The 16585-nt window shown below is 38.0% G+C and overlaps 1 protein-coding gene across 7 annotated transcripts in view; it reads right to left on the bottom strand.

Annotated features, from left to right (window-relative positions):
• The window catches only part of TANC2 (tetratricopeptide repeat, ankyrin repeat and coiled-coil containing 2), a 369078-nt gene that overhangs the window by 91889 nt on the left and 260604 nt on the right, over positions 1-16585 (bottom strand). For all 7 annotated transcript variants that reach the window (XM_088829199.1, XM_055408159.2, XM_088829197.1 and 4 more), the window contains one exon: positions 1470-1751. In XM_088829199.1, coding sequence (XP_088685325.1) covers positions 1470-1751 — 282 coding nt within the window. The remainder of the gene's footprint in view (positions 1-1469; positions 1752-16585) is intronic.

The following is a 16585-nucleotide window of genomic DNA, read 5'->3' as shown; positions in this document are numbered from 1 at the left end:
TCAGAAAAGCTTCATGCAGAAACTAAGCATGATATTGCTCTTAAGATATGAATTCTTCTGTACTAATTCTTACTACACCCAGGCAAACAGGGACTCTTGATTCAACTGGTTTTCTTTCTAGACACTACATGTCAGATTATCTGTAGGTTTATCAGTGGCGATGTGCTTACCTAAAGACATGGAATTGTTAATTAATGTCAACAGAAGCCAGGATATTTGGTGGGTGTTCAGTGAGTTTCTCTTGAGTTCCCACAGCACTATGCTCAACTCTCTAGCTACTATGATCTCAAACCAATCATTTCTAGTGGTTGCTGTATGGAAGTCTATGATGAGATAGATTATTCATTTGAACTAGTAGAGCAATAGTTTCTTTTTGTTCTCTTATAACTAGCAGAAGCCAGGTAGACACAGTCAAACAGTTAACCTCTTGGATGACTCAGATAAGTAGTAGTCTGTGTGATATGTAAGCACTCTAAGGAAAATAGTGGAATAAGTATGAACAGTTACTTTTAAACATGAAGACATCTTAGAATCACATAGGAGTGTGATTTTAGCACAGGAGTCAATCTTAAAGGTCATCTAAATCTGTGGTTCTCTACATATACTATGTATAAGAATACCCATACATTTCCTTTTAGCTCCTTAACTCCAGTTCCAGGCATAAACAGAGGGGAGCACAGCAAAATGGATGAGACTGGCCTCAAAACCAGACTGATTAGGCTCAAATTCTAGTTTCACTCTTCACTGGCTGTGAAACCTGGGAGGCTTACTTAACCTCTCTGAGCCTCAAACCACTTATCTGTGAAAGGAAGAAAATAGGAACTACCTCACTTGAGTTGCTGAGAGGACTGGATGAACTAATATTTGTTAAACTTTTAGAGAGCATCTGGCACTAAGGACCATATAAGTATTTTAAAAACAAACAAGACCCTGACGGTGATTGTTAAACTGCGCCCTGCTGGTGATGAAAGATGCATGAATATATATGAGATCTCACATCTCTTCACAACGAAGCAGGAGAAACTCTTCAAGGACACGATGAAATTCACGCCCAAGCAGTGCAACAGACACCAATTGCAAAGAAATGGAGGCTGCAAACAGACTGTGCCAGCAAGGCTGGGCACAGGCTGAGCAAAAGCTGACAGCAATGGATGCAAACAGCTCTAACAGCCAATAGCTGTAGTCATTACCCGAAGGACGGACCAGCCAGCCAGCCAGCCAGGAGGGAAGACTCATACATTTATTCTGAGAGAAAGGGTTTTTCTGTCACACTTAGGTGATTGTCGGCTATATGGGCTAAATGTCAGCAGAGTATTACCTTCTTTCTCCCAACTCCGAGTTGAAGATCCTCACATGCAAATCAGGTTTTGCAGATCAGAAAATGAAAGGATCTGAGACTTAATATAAAGATGAAAAGAAATTTCAGAGCCATGTAGCAGAGAGTTCTTTAAAAAAAAAGGGGTACCTACGTTTGGGGGAGGCATGTGGGCTGTCGGAGGCGATCTGTCTCATCCGTGTTCCGTGGCAGCTGAGGGCCACCAGTCTGGAGATGATGGCGGTTTTGCCAAACCCAATGTTTCCCACGATCACGACTCCCTGGTTCACGCTGGCGTTTGAACTTTGAAGCTGAGCATCTATTTCGTGGAAAACCCAATCCCGACCAACGAACACTGACTCCGTAGTGATGCTGGGCACTTCAAAGAGCAGGGGCTTCAGGGAGATATCGGGAGGTCTGTAAGGTGCAAAGCGGACTGGAAGGAACAATAAGAGAACAGGGGACTTAGGCCAAACTGTCAACACTGAGAGAAATAAACAGCAAAAAAGCAGTATGGTTTAGAAAGAGTTACACTGTAAGGGTATTCTGGGTTATTCAGAAAATAGGAAAACTCTGAATTTTGGTTCTATACAGAGTGGCACTGATGCATGAGCTAGAGCTACTTGCGACTGCAGCTGGCAGAACACAAACATGGTTAAAACAGCAGTAACGTATGTTATAGTCAGAAAGTCAGTGTGGTACTCAAAAAATGATTTAACAACAGGGCTGGCCCAGGTGCTGGCAATTAGGAACAGTAGTAAAAATGCAGGGTCCCTCAAGCCTCCTTCTTGGCCTGGGGATAACCTTTAAAATGTTGAATTGCGGGGATCTGTAGGGTTGGAGTCTCAGGAGAGGCTGGGGTGTGGCAGGGAATCCAGATGGCTGATAGCATCAGCTCTTTACCAACCTTCAAGGTCATATTTAGGTATTTAACCACCAACACGACCACACCACTACACATCGGTCCCATGGAAAGCAACGTCAAGAGAACTTGTCTGTTTCTTTAAAAACACTAATAAAAAACAGTGATTCCTTTAAGTTCATGATGATTTTTTTTTTTATATTAGTGGAGGAGACATTTATTATTTTTTTTACCTGTTTTCTCTTGATTTTTATTTTTTTTATGTTTATTATTATTTTTTTTATTGGAGGCTAATTACTTTACAATAATATATTGGTTGGTTTTGCCATACATTGACATGAATCCGCCCCGGGTGGACATGTGTTCCCCTTCTTGAACCCCCCTCCCACCTCCCAATGATGATATTTTTTAAAAAATATAGCAAGCATATTAGGGGAAGTAAAAGCTCTGATGGTGTAAAAGGTTTCAGTATGTTAAGTGGTCAAAAAAGCAGAAACTCAACTTTCACTAATGTCTCTGCGCCTATACTGCTTATATTCATACCAATTAAAAAAGATTTCTGGCTTCTACACATATGTACTGGGGGCAAATCCCTATTGCTTTCCTCAAGACTCTTCTCCGTGCTTATGTAGTTGTGAGATGTGCTAAGTGCTAAGCATGTGCTCTGTGTGCAATGGTTCTCTAAAAACAAGTAATGTGACTTGGTTTCAATGGTCAACCTCCTAATAATACTGATGGTAAAAAGAAGTCCTGCCTGACCTCTCATATCTGAGTTAAATGTCTTCTTAATTGTTTTAAGAGTAGTTCTAGATGTACCATTAACCACAGATATGCAGATGACACCACCCTTATGGCAGAAAGTGAAGAGGAATTAAGAAGCTTCTTGATGAAGGTGAAAGAGGAGAGTGAAAAAGCTGGCTTAAAACTCAATATTCAAAAAACAAAGATCAAGCCATCCGGTCCCATCACTTCATGGCATAAAGATGGGGAAACAGTGGAAACAGTGACAGACTTTATTTTCCTGGGCTCCAAAATCACTGCTGATGGTGACTGCAGCCATGAAATTAAAAAGATACTTGCTCCTTGGAAGGAAAGCAGTGACAAATCTAGAGAACGTATTAAAAAGCAGAGCCATTACTTTGCCTACAAAGGTCCATCTAGTCAAAGCTATGGTTTTTCCAGTAGTCATGTATGGATGTGAGAGCCCGACAATAAAAAAAGGCTGAGTGCCGAAGAATTGATGCTTTTGAACTATGGTGTTGGAGAAGACTCTTGAGAGTCTCCTGGACAGCAAGGAGATCAAACCAGTCCATCCTAAAGGAAATCAATCCTGAATATTCATTGGAAGGACTGAAGCTGAAGCTCCAATACTTTGGCCACCTGAAGAGCTGACTCATTGGAAAAGACTCTGATGCTAGGAAAGATTGAAGGCGGGAGGAGAAGGGGATGACAGAGGATGAGAAGGTAGGATGGCATCACTGACTCAATGGACATGAATTCGGGCAAACTCCAGGAGATGGTTAAGGACAGGGAAGCCTGGCATGCTGCAATCTATGGGATCACAAAGAGTCGGACATGACTGAGCAACTGAACAAGATATATCATTTAGTTTTTAAAATTTCATTTCTGTATCATTAACCTTAGTACAGTACCTTGACACACAGTAGGTGCTCAATAAATGCTTACTGAAAGATTTAATTAAAAACAAAGCATTACATTCTAACCCCATATTATATTTTGGAGAATAAACGTCAGAGGTGGGAAGGGAATGAGACAGGAGAAACAAAATCATAAAAGTGGAAATCAGGTCTTATACTGCTTATATTATTCTAGAACATACTTAAACCATTCCAACATCTTAATATAGAATCTGGAGATGGCAGCTTATTTGAGGAAAACACACACATGTAAACACTCTCATTTAAAACTAGTGCAAAGCCATTTGAATGATAACTGAGTGTTTTAAAAAAGGATAATTCCAAAAGTAGTACAAAAGTTAAAAATATAAAGTCAAACTCTAATAATAGAAGCAAATAGTTTCCTATGTCAGTTTTAAAATGTCCCAAATTTTCACCTGAAAAAAGAAAAGGCTGTGGAGATACAGATACATGGTTACTTATAATTTCCTGATTCACATCTGTTTGTCAAAATGTACTCTTTTAAAATACATATATAATTATAGAATTAGGTGAATATTAGACTTTGACTTGCTAAAAATATTGTTAATTCTAGTGTCTTACAGTTAAACAGATTCTACTTTACTTTTCTTAAATATTATTTTATTGAGCTATAATTCACATACCGTAACATTCATCCTTTTAAAGTATGTAAACCAGTGGTTTTTTAGTACATTCACAAAATTGCACAACCATCATTATTTAATTCCTAAAGATTTTCATCACTGTCCAAAGAAAACCACTTACCCATTAGCTGTCACTCTCCAGTCTCCATTTTCCTAGCCCCTGGCAACCAAAAACTTTCTGTCTTTACAGGGTTGCCTATTTGAGACATTTCACATATACATATATTACCATACGATAGCCTTTGGTGTTTGGCTTCTTCCACTTAGCATATTTTTGAGGTTCATCCATGCTGTAACATGTATCAGTACTTGTTGAATCACTGCTGAACAATATTCCATTATATGGATATATCACATTTTGTTTATCCATTTATCACCTGACAAACATCTGGGCTGTTTCCACTTTTTGGCTATTATGAATCATGCTGCTGTGAGCACTTATGTACAGGTTTTTGTACACGTGTTTTCAATTCTCTTGGGTATACTTCCAGAAGTGGTACTGCTGAACGTACTGCTGGGTCATATGGAAACTCTATGTTTTAGCTTCTTGAGAGAATGCCAAACTGTTCTATTTTAGTTTTGTTATTTTTTATGGAAGTAATACATATTCACTACAGAAAATTTAGGAATATAAGATAAACAGAATAATAATCTTACTCCCACTAGCCAGAGAGAAACACAATTCACTTTTTTCCTGAGTTTTGTCTGTACCAATAGATACTTATTTTTAAAACAAAAATCATACTATAGATACCATTTCATAACCTGCTTTTCTTGCTTTGCTAACAATTCCAAAGTTCTGAAAAAGTGGATTCTGTCAGACTCGCCAGCTTAACGGTTGCTTCAGTGGAAGGACTGATCCCTGGAGCTCCTCACTCCATCCTTTCCAATTATGTCACTCAACAACAGTGGGCTGTTCACCATGCAAGGGGTTTCCTGGGTAGCTGAGTGCCCTTGGTGGGCAGACACTCACACAGACCTGCTGAGCTCTGGCTGAGCAATCACAGGACTCCCAGAGAAGGAGCGAACAGAAGATCAACTGGCTTGATATGAGTCTAAGAAGAGATCTCAGGTCACAAACAGCTGGTTTCAGAACCAGAATCAAAACCCAATTCTTTTTTTTTAATATTGTAAATTAACTCATATATATAGAATCTAGAAAAATGGTACTGATGAACCTATTTGTAGGGCAGGAATAGAGACACAGAGAGGATGGATTTGTGGACACGGGGGATGGGGAAGGAGAGGTTGGGATGGACTGGGAGAGTAGCACTGACATGTGTCCACTACCATGTGTAAAACAGATAGCTAAGGGGAAGCTGCTGTTTAGCACAGAGACCTCAACTTGGTGCTCTGTGATGACCTAGATGGGTGGGACTGGGGAGTGAGATGGGAGGCTCAAGAGGGAGGAGACATACGTATCCATATGGCGGATTCACACTGTTGTACAGCAGTAACTAGCGTAACACTGTAAAATTATACTCCAATTGAAAAGAATTGGTAAATAAAGAAAAAAACTCCTAATTCTGACTCTAAAATCCAGGGATTATATCACTGATGACCAGAACTGAGCAGACTTGGCTGACTGGCTAGGCTAGCTTCTTCTTTCTCCTTCACCTCTCCTGTGCTTCCCTTTAGAAATGGCATGATTGGCCAGAGAGAGAGGGAAGAGCTTCTGAGACACTCAGGTGCTTTCTAGACTAACAGACTTATCTGTTCAGGTCTAAGATTACTTAACATTTTGTCTCAAAAGGGACTTTCACGAATATGACTGATGCCGATTTATAATACGGGCTAAGTACAGACTCAACTTCCATGTTGAAGTTTCTGAGAAAAATTCTATTAAGATAACTTGTTCTCATGTTGACGTAATCTCTCATCATATTTTATTCTACTGAGAAAGCTTTGACATTTTGAAAAGTTATTTTAAAAATTTTCTAAAAATGTAATCAATTCACAAAAGCCTCAAGGGAAGAACAGACAAAATTAACCCAGCACCATATGGTAAAACAACTGTAGACACCAAGAACAGCCCAGAAACGATTTCTGTACCTCAGAATCTAAGGCTTTTGTCAGATCAATATGATAAAAGAAAGCCACACTCTCTATGTACCAACAATAAATTTAGGGCATATGAACAAGAAGGCACTTTGGCCTGCGCTGTGGGACATGGAGGTAATGAATACTTTCTGTGGCGTTCATCTTCCTAAATAAATGTTTCTTTGTTTAGGAGATCAGCTGGCTTCCAAGAGATTTTCTAAAGCAGAAACCACTGGAAATAATCCAGTGAGAAAGGACCACTGCAACTGTAGCCGAGCCAAGGGAAAAAAATGAGCTAAACCATACATTTAGCACAGATTCAGTTCTCTAAGCCCCGGTACCCAAGAAGTGGCTGTCCCAGGGCAGCAAGAGAGCAGGAAGATCATCCCGTGCTTCTCAAAACATTCCCAAGTATACTGACATCTGGAATTTACTTTGAAATTTGTAAAAAAAAAAAAAAAAAAAAGATGTACGGTTGAAGAGAAGGGCAGAATGGATAGATATATGATAGAAATAATAAAACATTAATGACATAATCAAGGCAAGTATATGAGTGTTTATTGTGAAACTTGTCTTTTTTGGGGTATATCTGAAAATTTTGCTGATAAAATGTTGAAAGAAAAAGCTCCGAAAGGAAAAACATTCCAATAGAGTACACAAATATGAAAAGTTTCAGAAAGCAGTTTTTTTTTTTCTTTTTAAGAAATGTAATAACCGCTCAGGACTCAGATCTGTGTGTATATCTCTTTGATGCAAAATTAGGCTTGCGACAGACAAATGAAAGCTCTCTAGGAAACGGTCTCTGTGAGACCATCAATATGAATAATCATGTATCTAGACTTACAGAGAAAACTGACCTTTCTTTAGCTAGAGCAAAGAGTAAACATTTAAAAAACAAACAAAAGTGCATTAGGGCTAATAGACCAGCTTGTCCCAACGCAAATATAAACAGCTGCAGCCAGAGGAAAAGGGGAAGGGGAAGTGGGGGCAAAAGAGCTCTAACTGAATTTAGACTAAAGCATATTTACTCATGGAAAACAACCGTGAATCATCCGAAAAGAAGTCAGTCACAGGACTGGCAGAAGAAAGGGTCTGTGTCATGCAGCCAAGGTCTGGTGCAAACAGGAGTAGGGTTGTGTTTCCTCACATTCTTCCACAATGGCTGTAAAGTCTAGCCTGGAAGCACCCCTGTTCCTCAGAACAAAAGATAATTTCAGGCTTATTCTTAGGGTTCAGGCTGTGCATGTTACTCTCCACACAGCACAGGAAAAACATATGTACTTCAGACAAAACCTGGTATCACATCAGCACCCAACATTAGTCAATAAACATGTTAATTTTTTCTTAAGTAAGCTTATGAAACCAAGGCAGGGTTCATCTGCCTACTGAGTTTCTGGAAGGCTCACACTCCCATTTATATCTGTTTAGGGTCTGTTGCTTATTTATGGCACTCAAGAAAAGGACTACAGTAGGCAGGTCCTCCTACCCAAGGAAACGGAGTTTTTGAAAAATGTAAAGCAATTTGATGCAGGTCTGAAAGAACAGTCTAAAGATAACAGCTTGAGAAATGTTCATACCAGATAACTTCTGCTTTAAAAAAAAAAATTTTTGTTTATTTTTTTTGCTTTTATTTCCAATATTCTGGGAGGTGGGTCTTGGAGGATCCTGCTGTGATTTATGTCAGAGAGTGTTTTGCCTATGCTCTCCTCTAGGAGTTTTAGTAGTTTCTGGTCTTACATTTAGCTCTCTAATCCATTTTGAGTTTATTTTGGTGTATGGTGTTAGGAAGTGTTCTAGTTTCATTCTTTTACAAGTGGCTGACCAATTTTCCCAGCACCACTTGTTAAAGAGACTGTCTTTTCTCCATTTTATATTCTTGCCCCTTTGTCAAAGATAAGGTGTCCATAGGTGCGTGGATTTATCTCTGGGCTTTCTATTTTGTTCCATTGATCTATATTTCTGTCTTTATGCTAGTACCATACTGTCTTGATGACTGTGGCTTTGTAGTAGAGCCTGAAGTCCGGCAGGTTAATTCCCCCAGTTCCATTCTTCTTCCTCAAGATTGCTTTGGCTATTCAAGGTTTTTTATATTTCCATACAAACTGTGAGATTATTTGTTCTAGTTCTGTGAAAAATATCAAGCTTCTGCACAGCAAAGGAAACTATAAGCAAGGTGAAAAGACAGCCTTCAGAATGGGAGAAAATAATAGCAAATGAAGCAACTGATAAAGGATTAATCTCCAAAATATACAAGCAGCTCCTGCAGCTCAATTCCAGAAAAATAAATGACCCAATCAAAAAATGGGCCAAAGAACTAAACAGACATTTCTCCAAAGAAGACATAAAGATGGCTAACAAACACATGAAAAAATGCTCAACATCCCTCATAATCAGAGAAATGCAAATCAAAACCACAATGAGATACCATTTCACACCAGTTAGAATGGCTGCTATCCAAAAGTCTACATGCAATAAATGCTGGAGAGGGTGTGGAGAAAAGGGAACCCTCTTACACTGTTGGTGGGAATGCAAACTAGTACAGCCACTATGGAGAACAGTGTGGAGATTCCTCAAAAAACTGGAAATAGAACTGCCATATGATCCAGCGATCGCACTCCTGGGCATACACACCGAGGAAACCAGAATTGAAAGAGACACATGTACTCCAATGTTCATTGCAGCACTGTTTATAATAGCCAGGACAACCTAGATGTCCATCTGCAGACAAATGGATAAGAAAGCTTTGGTACATATACACAATGGAGTATTACTCAGCCATTAAAAAGAATGCATTTGAATCAGTTCTAATGAGGTGGATGAAACTGGAGCCTATTATACAGAGTGAAGTAAGCCAGAAAGAAAAACACCAATACAGTATACTAACGCATATATATGGAATATAGAAAGATGCAAATGATAACCCTGTATACGAGACAGCAAAAGAGACACAGATGTATAGAACAGTCTTTGGGACTCTATGGGAGAGGGTGAGGGTGGGATGATTTGGGATAATGGCATTGAAACATGTATATTATCATATGTGAAACGAATCACCAGTTCAGGGTCGATGCATGTTACAGGATGCTCGGGTCTGGTATGTGGGGATGACCCAGAGGGAGGACAAGGGGAGGAGGGAGGTGGGAAGGGGGTTCAGGAAGGGGAACTCATGTACACCCGGGGCGGATTCATGTCAATGTATGGCAAAACCAACCAATATAATATTGTAAAATAAAAAAAAAAACCAACCTGATTAAATAAAGCAGAGTCACTTTTGGGGTCAGCAGGGAAACCTATAGCAGAGTGGGTAAAACTGGACTTGGAGCCAGGCTGCTTCAGTTGATATCCTGTCTCTGTTACTCACTAGCTGTGCAACCTTAGGAAAGTTACTTATGTTCTTGATCTCTCAGTTTTCCTCATCTTTAAATCAGGGATAATCACGACATGGGAGGATTAAAGTAAGTTAATACAAAAGTGTGCCTAGGACAGTGTCTGTTGGTTAACTGCGGTTGTGGGTACCTCTGTTCACACCATCAAGCCAAAAAAGAATCCACTGTAACCTAATCACCTTCCTCCCACACATGTTTATTTAAAACAAAACAATGAAAAGGATATTGAGAACATGTGGACTTTCCTAGAGCCCTCACCCCTTTGAACTGCTGACTTACACCCCTTCATCCTTTCACCCCCGAACATTTAAAAAAATTTTTTATTGGACTATAACTGCTTTACAACATCGTGAATCAGCCATAACTATACATATGTCCCCTCCCTTTTAAGCCTCCCTCCCCCCTCCATTCCACCCATCAAGGTCACCACAGAGCACTGAGCTGAGCTCCCTGTTCTACACAGCAGTTTCCCACTAGCTAGCTATTTCACACATGGTATGTCAACCCTACTCTCTCAAATCATCCCTCCCTCTCCTTCCCAGCCCTGTGTCCACAAATCCGCTCTCTACGTCAATGCCTCTGCTCCTGCCCTGCAAACAGGTTCATCAATACCATTTTTCTAGATTTCATATATATGCATTAACACATTATATCTATTTTTCTCTTTCTGACTTATTCACTCTGTATAACAGGCTCTAGGTTCATCCACATAAACTGAGTCAATTTTATTCCTTTCTACGACTGAGTACTAGTCCATGGTATATACGTACTACTCAAAGAGCCACACTTGCTGTCTTCAGTTCCATAACAATAACTCATTCTAGTCTAGCTTCCTCCCACATTACTCTGTTGAATTGTTTTGGTTAATGACACTAAAGACGTTCTAACTTTTAAGTCCAGTGAATTAGTTTTTATGCTTAACCACAGGTCAGTACTTAATACTTTTAACAAATCCCCACTTTTTGAAATATATTTCCTTCTTGGGTTTGACATAGTAACACTTTCTTCTAGTTCTTTTGGGGACCTCTCTTCCTCTACTTCAATGATTCTTCTCTTCTGCCTCTCTGAAATACTGCCAATCTTAGGTTCTATATTTTATTGTTTTTTTCTTCTTCATGATCTTCCTGGGTAATCACAAAGGAATAGACTAGTGGCTTTTACAACTATCTAAGTGGTGATGGCTTATATTTCTCTTCTAGATCCCGGTTCTACACTCCCATATAGCATTTTCAGCAACTTATAAGAGTTATCTCTGTAGATTTCCAGTAGACATCTCAAACTTAAAATGCTTAGAACTGAAGTTTTATCTCATTCATCTTAACCTATTCTTTATTTTCCATTCAATGTCTCAGTTAATTAAATATTCCCATCTGTCTGGTCTCCCAAGATAGAAACCTGGGACTCATCAGGACTTCTTTCTGGATCTTTATATCTGATTTGTCACAGGACCTATCAATGATTCTTGAGGAATTTCTTTCAGACATATTTCCTGTTTTCTTTTCCCATTCCACTGCTGCTATTTACAGTGATATAACCTCTGGAGGAGCTTCCAGATCATTCTAAGCCTCAGTTTAATTATCTATAAAATGAGGATAATAAGAATATCTATTTCATAAGGCTAAATAAGAAAATGCACATTAATTTCTTAGTTCAGAACCTGATTAATCCTCAACTGAGTGACAGTCATATGGTTCAGATTCTCAACATCTTTTGTTTTTCACCATGTACTTCAACAAGCTTTTTAAATGAATAACCTTATATCCCACATATTCTTCCTGTATTTAGCCATCAATTGCATGTATCTCATAAAATCATGTCAGCACCTACACTTCTACCCTTGTATCTCATCAACTTAACCCTACCACAATCACCCAACCTGGTAAGTCCTTACTAACTAGGGCAGCTCTTGTCATAGGGAATGTACATTCAATAATGTTTAATAAATGAATTCATGAACGAAAACAGTGAATATGAATTTTCCATTCTCAACTGCAGGGGAATGTTCACAGACTTGTCTTTGGTAGGACAGGAAGGCTACAGGAAGACAGTTATAGGATGTAAACCCAGGTCTTTGAAAATAACTTGAACTGTACTGTGACAACAAAAATAAATGAATCATCCGTTTCCCACCTTTCAGGGATAAATTCTTATTTAAAGTTTACTGTCATAAACTAGAAGGCCATTAAGTAACAAGACATTTGGGGAAGAAAAACTGTTATTTTCCAAGCTCTGTGCATATCACAGGCAAGGCCTGGATGCTGGCCAAGACACTGATAATCAAACAATCATATTCCCAACAGGAAGCTGGGAGAAGGGAGAAAATGTGCTTTAAAGCTAGTGTCCAAAGAGGATAGAACATATATTTTTTAAAGACTATTTTCCCTTTCTTTTTGAAAAGTTACTGAGAACGCTGATGCCACACACATCCATTTAATAACTAATGTCTTGCTAATGTGACACGTGGGATTTATTTTGGGTAAATAACAACTATATTTAAAATTCCTCATTATTATTACAGGTAAAATATATATTTTAGCTTACAGAAAATCCAATTCTAACCATCAAGACAGTTATTTTCTGATGAAAGATGGAATGATGCTTTGGTTTTCTATTCTGGCCAACATGAAGAAACGTGGACTAGATATGCCCTCCCACCTAAAACCAAGATAAACAAACAAAGCTCTAGACAGAATATATGAAACAATGGTTTTCAAGACACTAGACAAAGGCAATGGGTAATAATAATCCCTGAGAGATGGAAAACAAATGAGGTAAACTCTATGCCCACTCACAACACTTACAGAATTTTCAGACCATGATGTAGGGAGGGAGAATCCAGTCAGATTCTGACAGGCTCCCTTAGCTGAGTAGATGGAGCTGAGAATCCAGGGAGACTAAGGCAGTGACAGTTCAAAGGACAAACAGCTATAAAGAAATAATTCTGGAGACCTGTGCAGTAACCCTTGCATCATCAGCAGAGCAGTGACTGACACAAGTGTGAGGATTAAAGAGAGTACCTGCTGCTTACATAGGGCCAGGAATAGTGCCTGTTTCTTCCAGCCATAACGGAAAACCTCACAATGTACAGGACACAGGATATATCCAGGAAGATCTTGACCCAGTAGTACAGAATAATGACACCTGCAAATATTGTTCTGATTCTACTCCAATCTTAAGGACAAGACCCCAAACTGATCATGCTATTTCCAAATAACTAAGGCACATTCCAGAAAAATGTTGAAGAATATTTACAGGAATACAAAAATATGCAACACCCAATAAGGTAAAATTCATAATGCTTGGCATCCAAGTGAAGATTAATAGGCATGCACAGAAGCAGGAAAATATGAACCATAATTAGGAGAAAAGCCGATCAATTGAAACTGACCCAGAACTGACACAGATGTTAGAATCAGCCGAGAAAAGTATTAAAAACCATGATTATAACTATATTCAGCATGTTCAAAAGGGACATGGAAGATACAAAAGACCCAAACTGAACTTCTAGAGAAAAAAATCAGAAATTAATAAAACACCTACATGGGATTTGTGACAAATCTGACATTACAAAAGATGAGTAACCTTAAAGACATAGTAATAAAAGCTATGCAAAATTAAATATACAGAGAGGGACTTTTTTGGTGGTCTGGTGATTAAGAATCTGCCTGCCAATGTAGGAGACACGGGTTTAATCCCTGGTCCAGGAGGATTCTACATGCTATGGAGCAATTAGGCCTTTGCATCACAACTAATGAGCCTGCATTCTAGAGCCTGTGAGCCACAGCTACTGAGCCTGAGTGCCACAACTCCTGAGGCCTAAACACCTAGATCCTGTTTTCAACAATGAGAGGCCACTGCGAGGAGAAGCCTGTGCACCACAATGAACAGCAACCCCGCTCGCCAAAGCTGGAGAAAGCCTGCATGCAGCAACAAAGACCCAGTGCAACCAAACACAAATAAATAAAATAGAGAAAATAGATACAATTTTTCAAATTATTAAAAGAATTAAAAAAGCATCAGTGAACAGTGAGACAACTCCAAGTGGTCAAATAATAAGTGTAATTAGAATCTTGGAAGGTGGGGGACAAAAAATATGTTTAAAGAAAAATGGTTATAGAATTTTCAAAATGACAAAAACTATAAATTTCCTGATCAAGGAAACTCAATGAGATTCAAGTGAAGAAACACGGGAAGAAAATGACACCAAGGCAAATCATAGTCAAACTGCTCACAACTAGTGATAAAGAAAAAATCTTGAAGGCAGTCAGAGAATAAAAAGACACATTAAGTACGGAGGAAGAAACATAAGGACGATAGCAGATTTCTTATCAAAAACAATGCAAATGAAAAGGTAGTAGACCTAAAGCTTTAATTTATGGAAATTAAAAAAAAATGTCAATCTAGAGTTCTATACCCATTGAAAATCTCTTTCAAAAATAGCAGTGAAATAAAGACTTTTCATACATATAAAAGCAAAAAAATTAATAATTAGTCACCAGCAGATCCGTAATATAAGAAATGTTAAAAGAAGTCCTTCAGGCAGAATAAATATGACACCAGATAGAAAAATACAAAGAAATAAATGAAGAGCACCAGAAAAGGGAACTGTGTGGATTAACATACAAGATTTTTAAAAAACTCTTTAAAAGATAACAACCTTTATATGGGGAGGGGGGATTATAACATTTATATAAGTAAACTGTCTCACAACAATAACATAAAGGCTGAGAGGACAGAAACAAAATTATACTATGGCAAACAAAACAGTTACCATAACAGGAACTTTCCCTGAGAAAGCCTGCTTGCAAGGCTGGTCCTTACCTGAAGTTTGGGAATGTGGATTTCAAGAGGATTCCCAGAACTAAAAAGAATGGCTCACTGTGCCTAATTTGTTTGTACAAACAATACTGTTTATGCTGAATGTCTGCTTTTCTTCTGGGAGTCTGGAATTTTGGTATGTGTTAGACAAGGAGGTCTATATGATCAGAACCTAATAAAAAATTTGGGCACTGAATCTATAATGAGCTCTCATGTTCACACATGTCACAACTCATTGTTGGAGAAATCAAATGCATCCTGTGTGACTTTACTGGGAGAGAATACTTTGAAGCTTCTGTCTGGTTTCCTCTGGAATTTTCCCCATGCATCTTTTCCCTTTGCTGATTTTGCTTTGTATCATCTTACTGTAATAAAGCATAACGATGGGAATGACTATATGCTGTGGACTGTAAGTCCTTCTAGTCAATTAGTGAATCTGGGGGGAGGGCACCCCAAACACAAGTATTATAAATGCCTTGAAAAATTAATCAAGAGAGATCATATTTTGGCTCATAAAAATTGTGAATAAATTTAAAAGAATTCATGCTGTTCAAAGTATGGTCTTGACCATAATACAACTAAATTAGGAATCAACAGCAGAAATATATCTGGAAATTCCTGAGAAATATCAATGAGTTGAAGACAAAGTCAAAAAGCAAACGGTATTTTAAAAGTGAAAATACAAAATCTGTGAAATACAGCTAATGCATTACTAAATAAAGAAATTTATAGCATTAAAATGCCTATGTTAGGATAGAAGAAAGGTCTATGTCAATGACCTCATCTTTTACCTCAGCAAATTAGAAAATAAAGAAAAAAAATCCCAAAGTAAGCAGAAGGAAACAATAAAAATTAGAGTGGAAATAAACAAAATAACAAGCAGAAAAACATCACAAAAAATTAATGAAAGTAAAAGATTACAATAAGCAATAAAACTGATGGGCCTCTATGCAGACTAATAAGGAAAGAGAGATGACATACAATACCAGTTCAGTTCAGTCGCTCAGTCGTGTCCGACTCTTTGTGACCCCATGAATCACAGCACGCCAGGCCTCCCTGTCCATCACCAACTCCCAGAGTTCACTCAAACTCATGTCCATCGAGTTGGTGATGCCATCCAGCCATCTCATTCTCTGTCATCCCCTTCTCCTCCTGCCCCCAATCCGTCCAAGAATAGAATAAAAAATGATGGGCAACATGACTAAAGATTAAAAGGGTAAGGGGATACTATGAACAACTTTACACCAATAAATTTCAACAGGTTATATAAGAGACACATTTCTTGAAAGACACAAACTAATGAAACTCAATAAAAAAGAAACATATAGCTTGAATAATGTACATCTAATAAAGTAATTGAATTGACAGCTAAAATCTCCCCATAATGAAAACTCCAGACCCTAATGGCTTCATGAACAAATTCTACCAATAATTTAAGGAAGAAATAATATCTATTTTACACAAACTCTTTATAAACCTAAACAGGAGAGAATATTTTCTCATTACTATGATATTAAAGCCAAACAAAGATATTGCAAGAAAACTACAAACCAATATATCTCATGAACACAGATGCAAAAAACATATACAAAATTATAGTAAATTGAGGCCAATATAAAAAAAAATATCATGATCAAGTGGATTTTATACTTGGAATTCAAAGTTGGCTTAACATTTGAAAAATCAATGTAATTTATTACATTAACAAAGTAAAAAAGAATATCTTGTAAGATTATTTCCATACATAGAGAAAAACCATTTGACAAAATCCAACACAAAATTCTTGATTTAAAAAAATAATCAAACAACTCTAAGCAAACTAACAAAAGTAGGGGAGCAACTTCAGTCCAATGAAGTGCATC

The sequence above is a fragment of the Moschus berezovskii genome, chromosome 20 (genome assembly GCF_049115385.1).
Source record: "Moschus berezovskii isolate FMDL1 chromosome 20, NW_MosBer_1.0, whole genome shotgun sequence".
Lineage (NCBI taxonomy): Eukaryota > Metazoa > Chordata > Mammalia > Artiodactyla > Moschidae > Moschus > Moschus berezovskii.
This window is presented reverse-complemented; position numbering and strand designations above follow the sequence as displayed.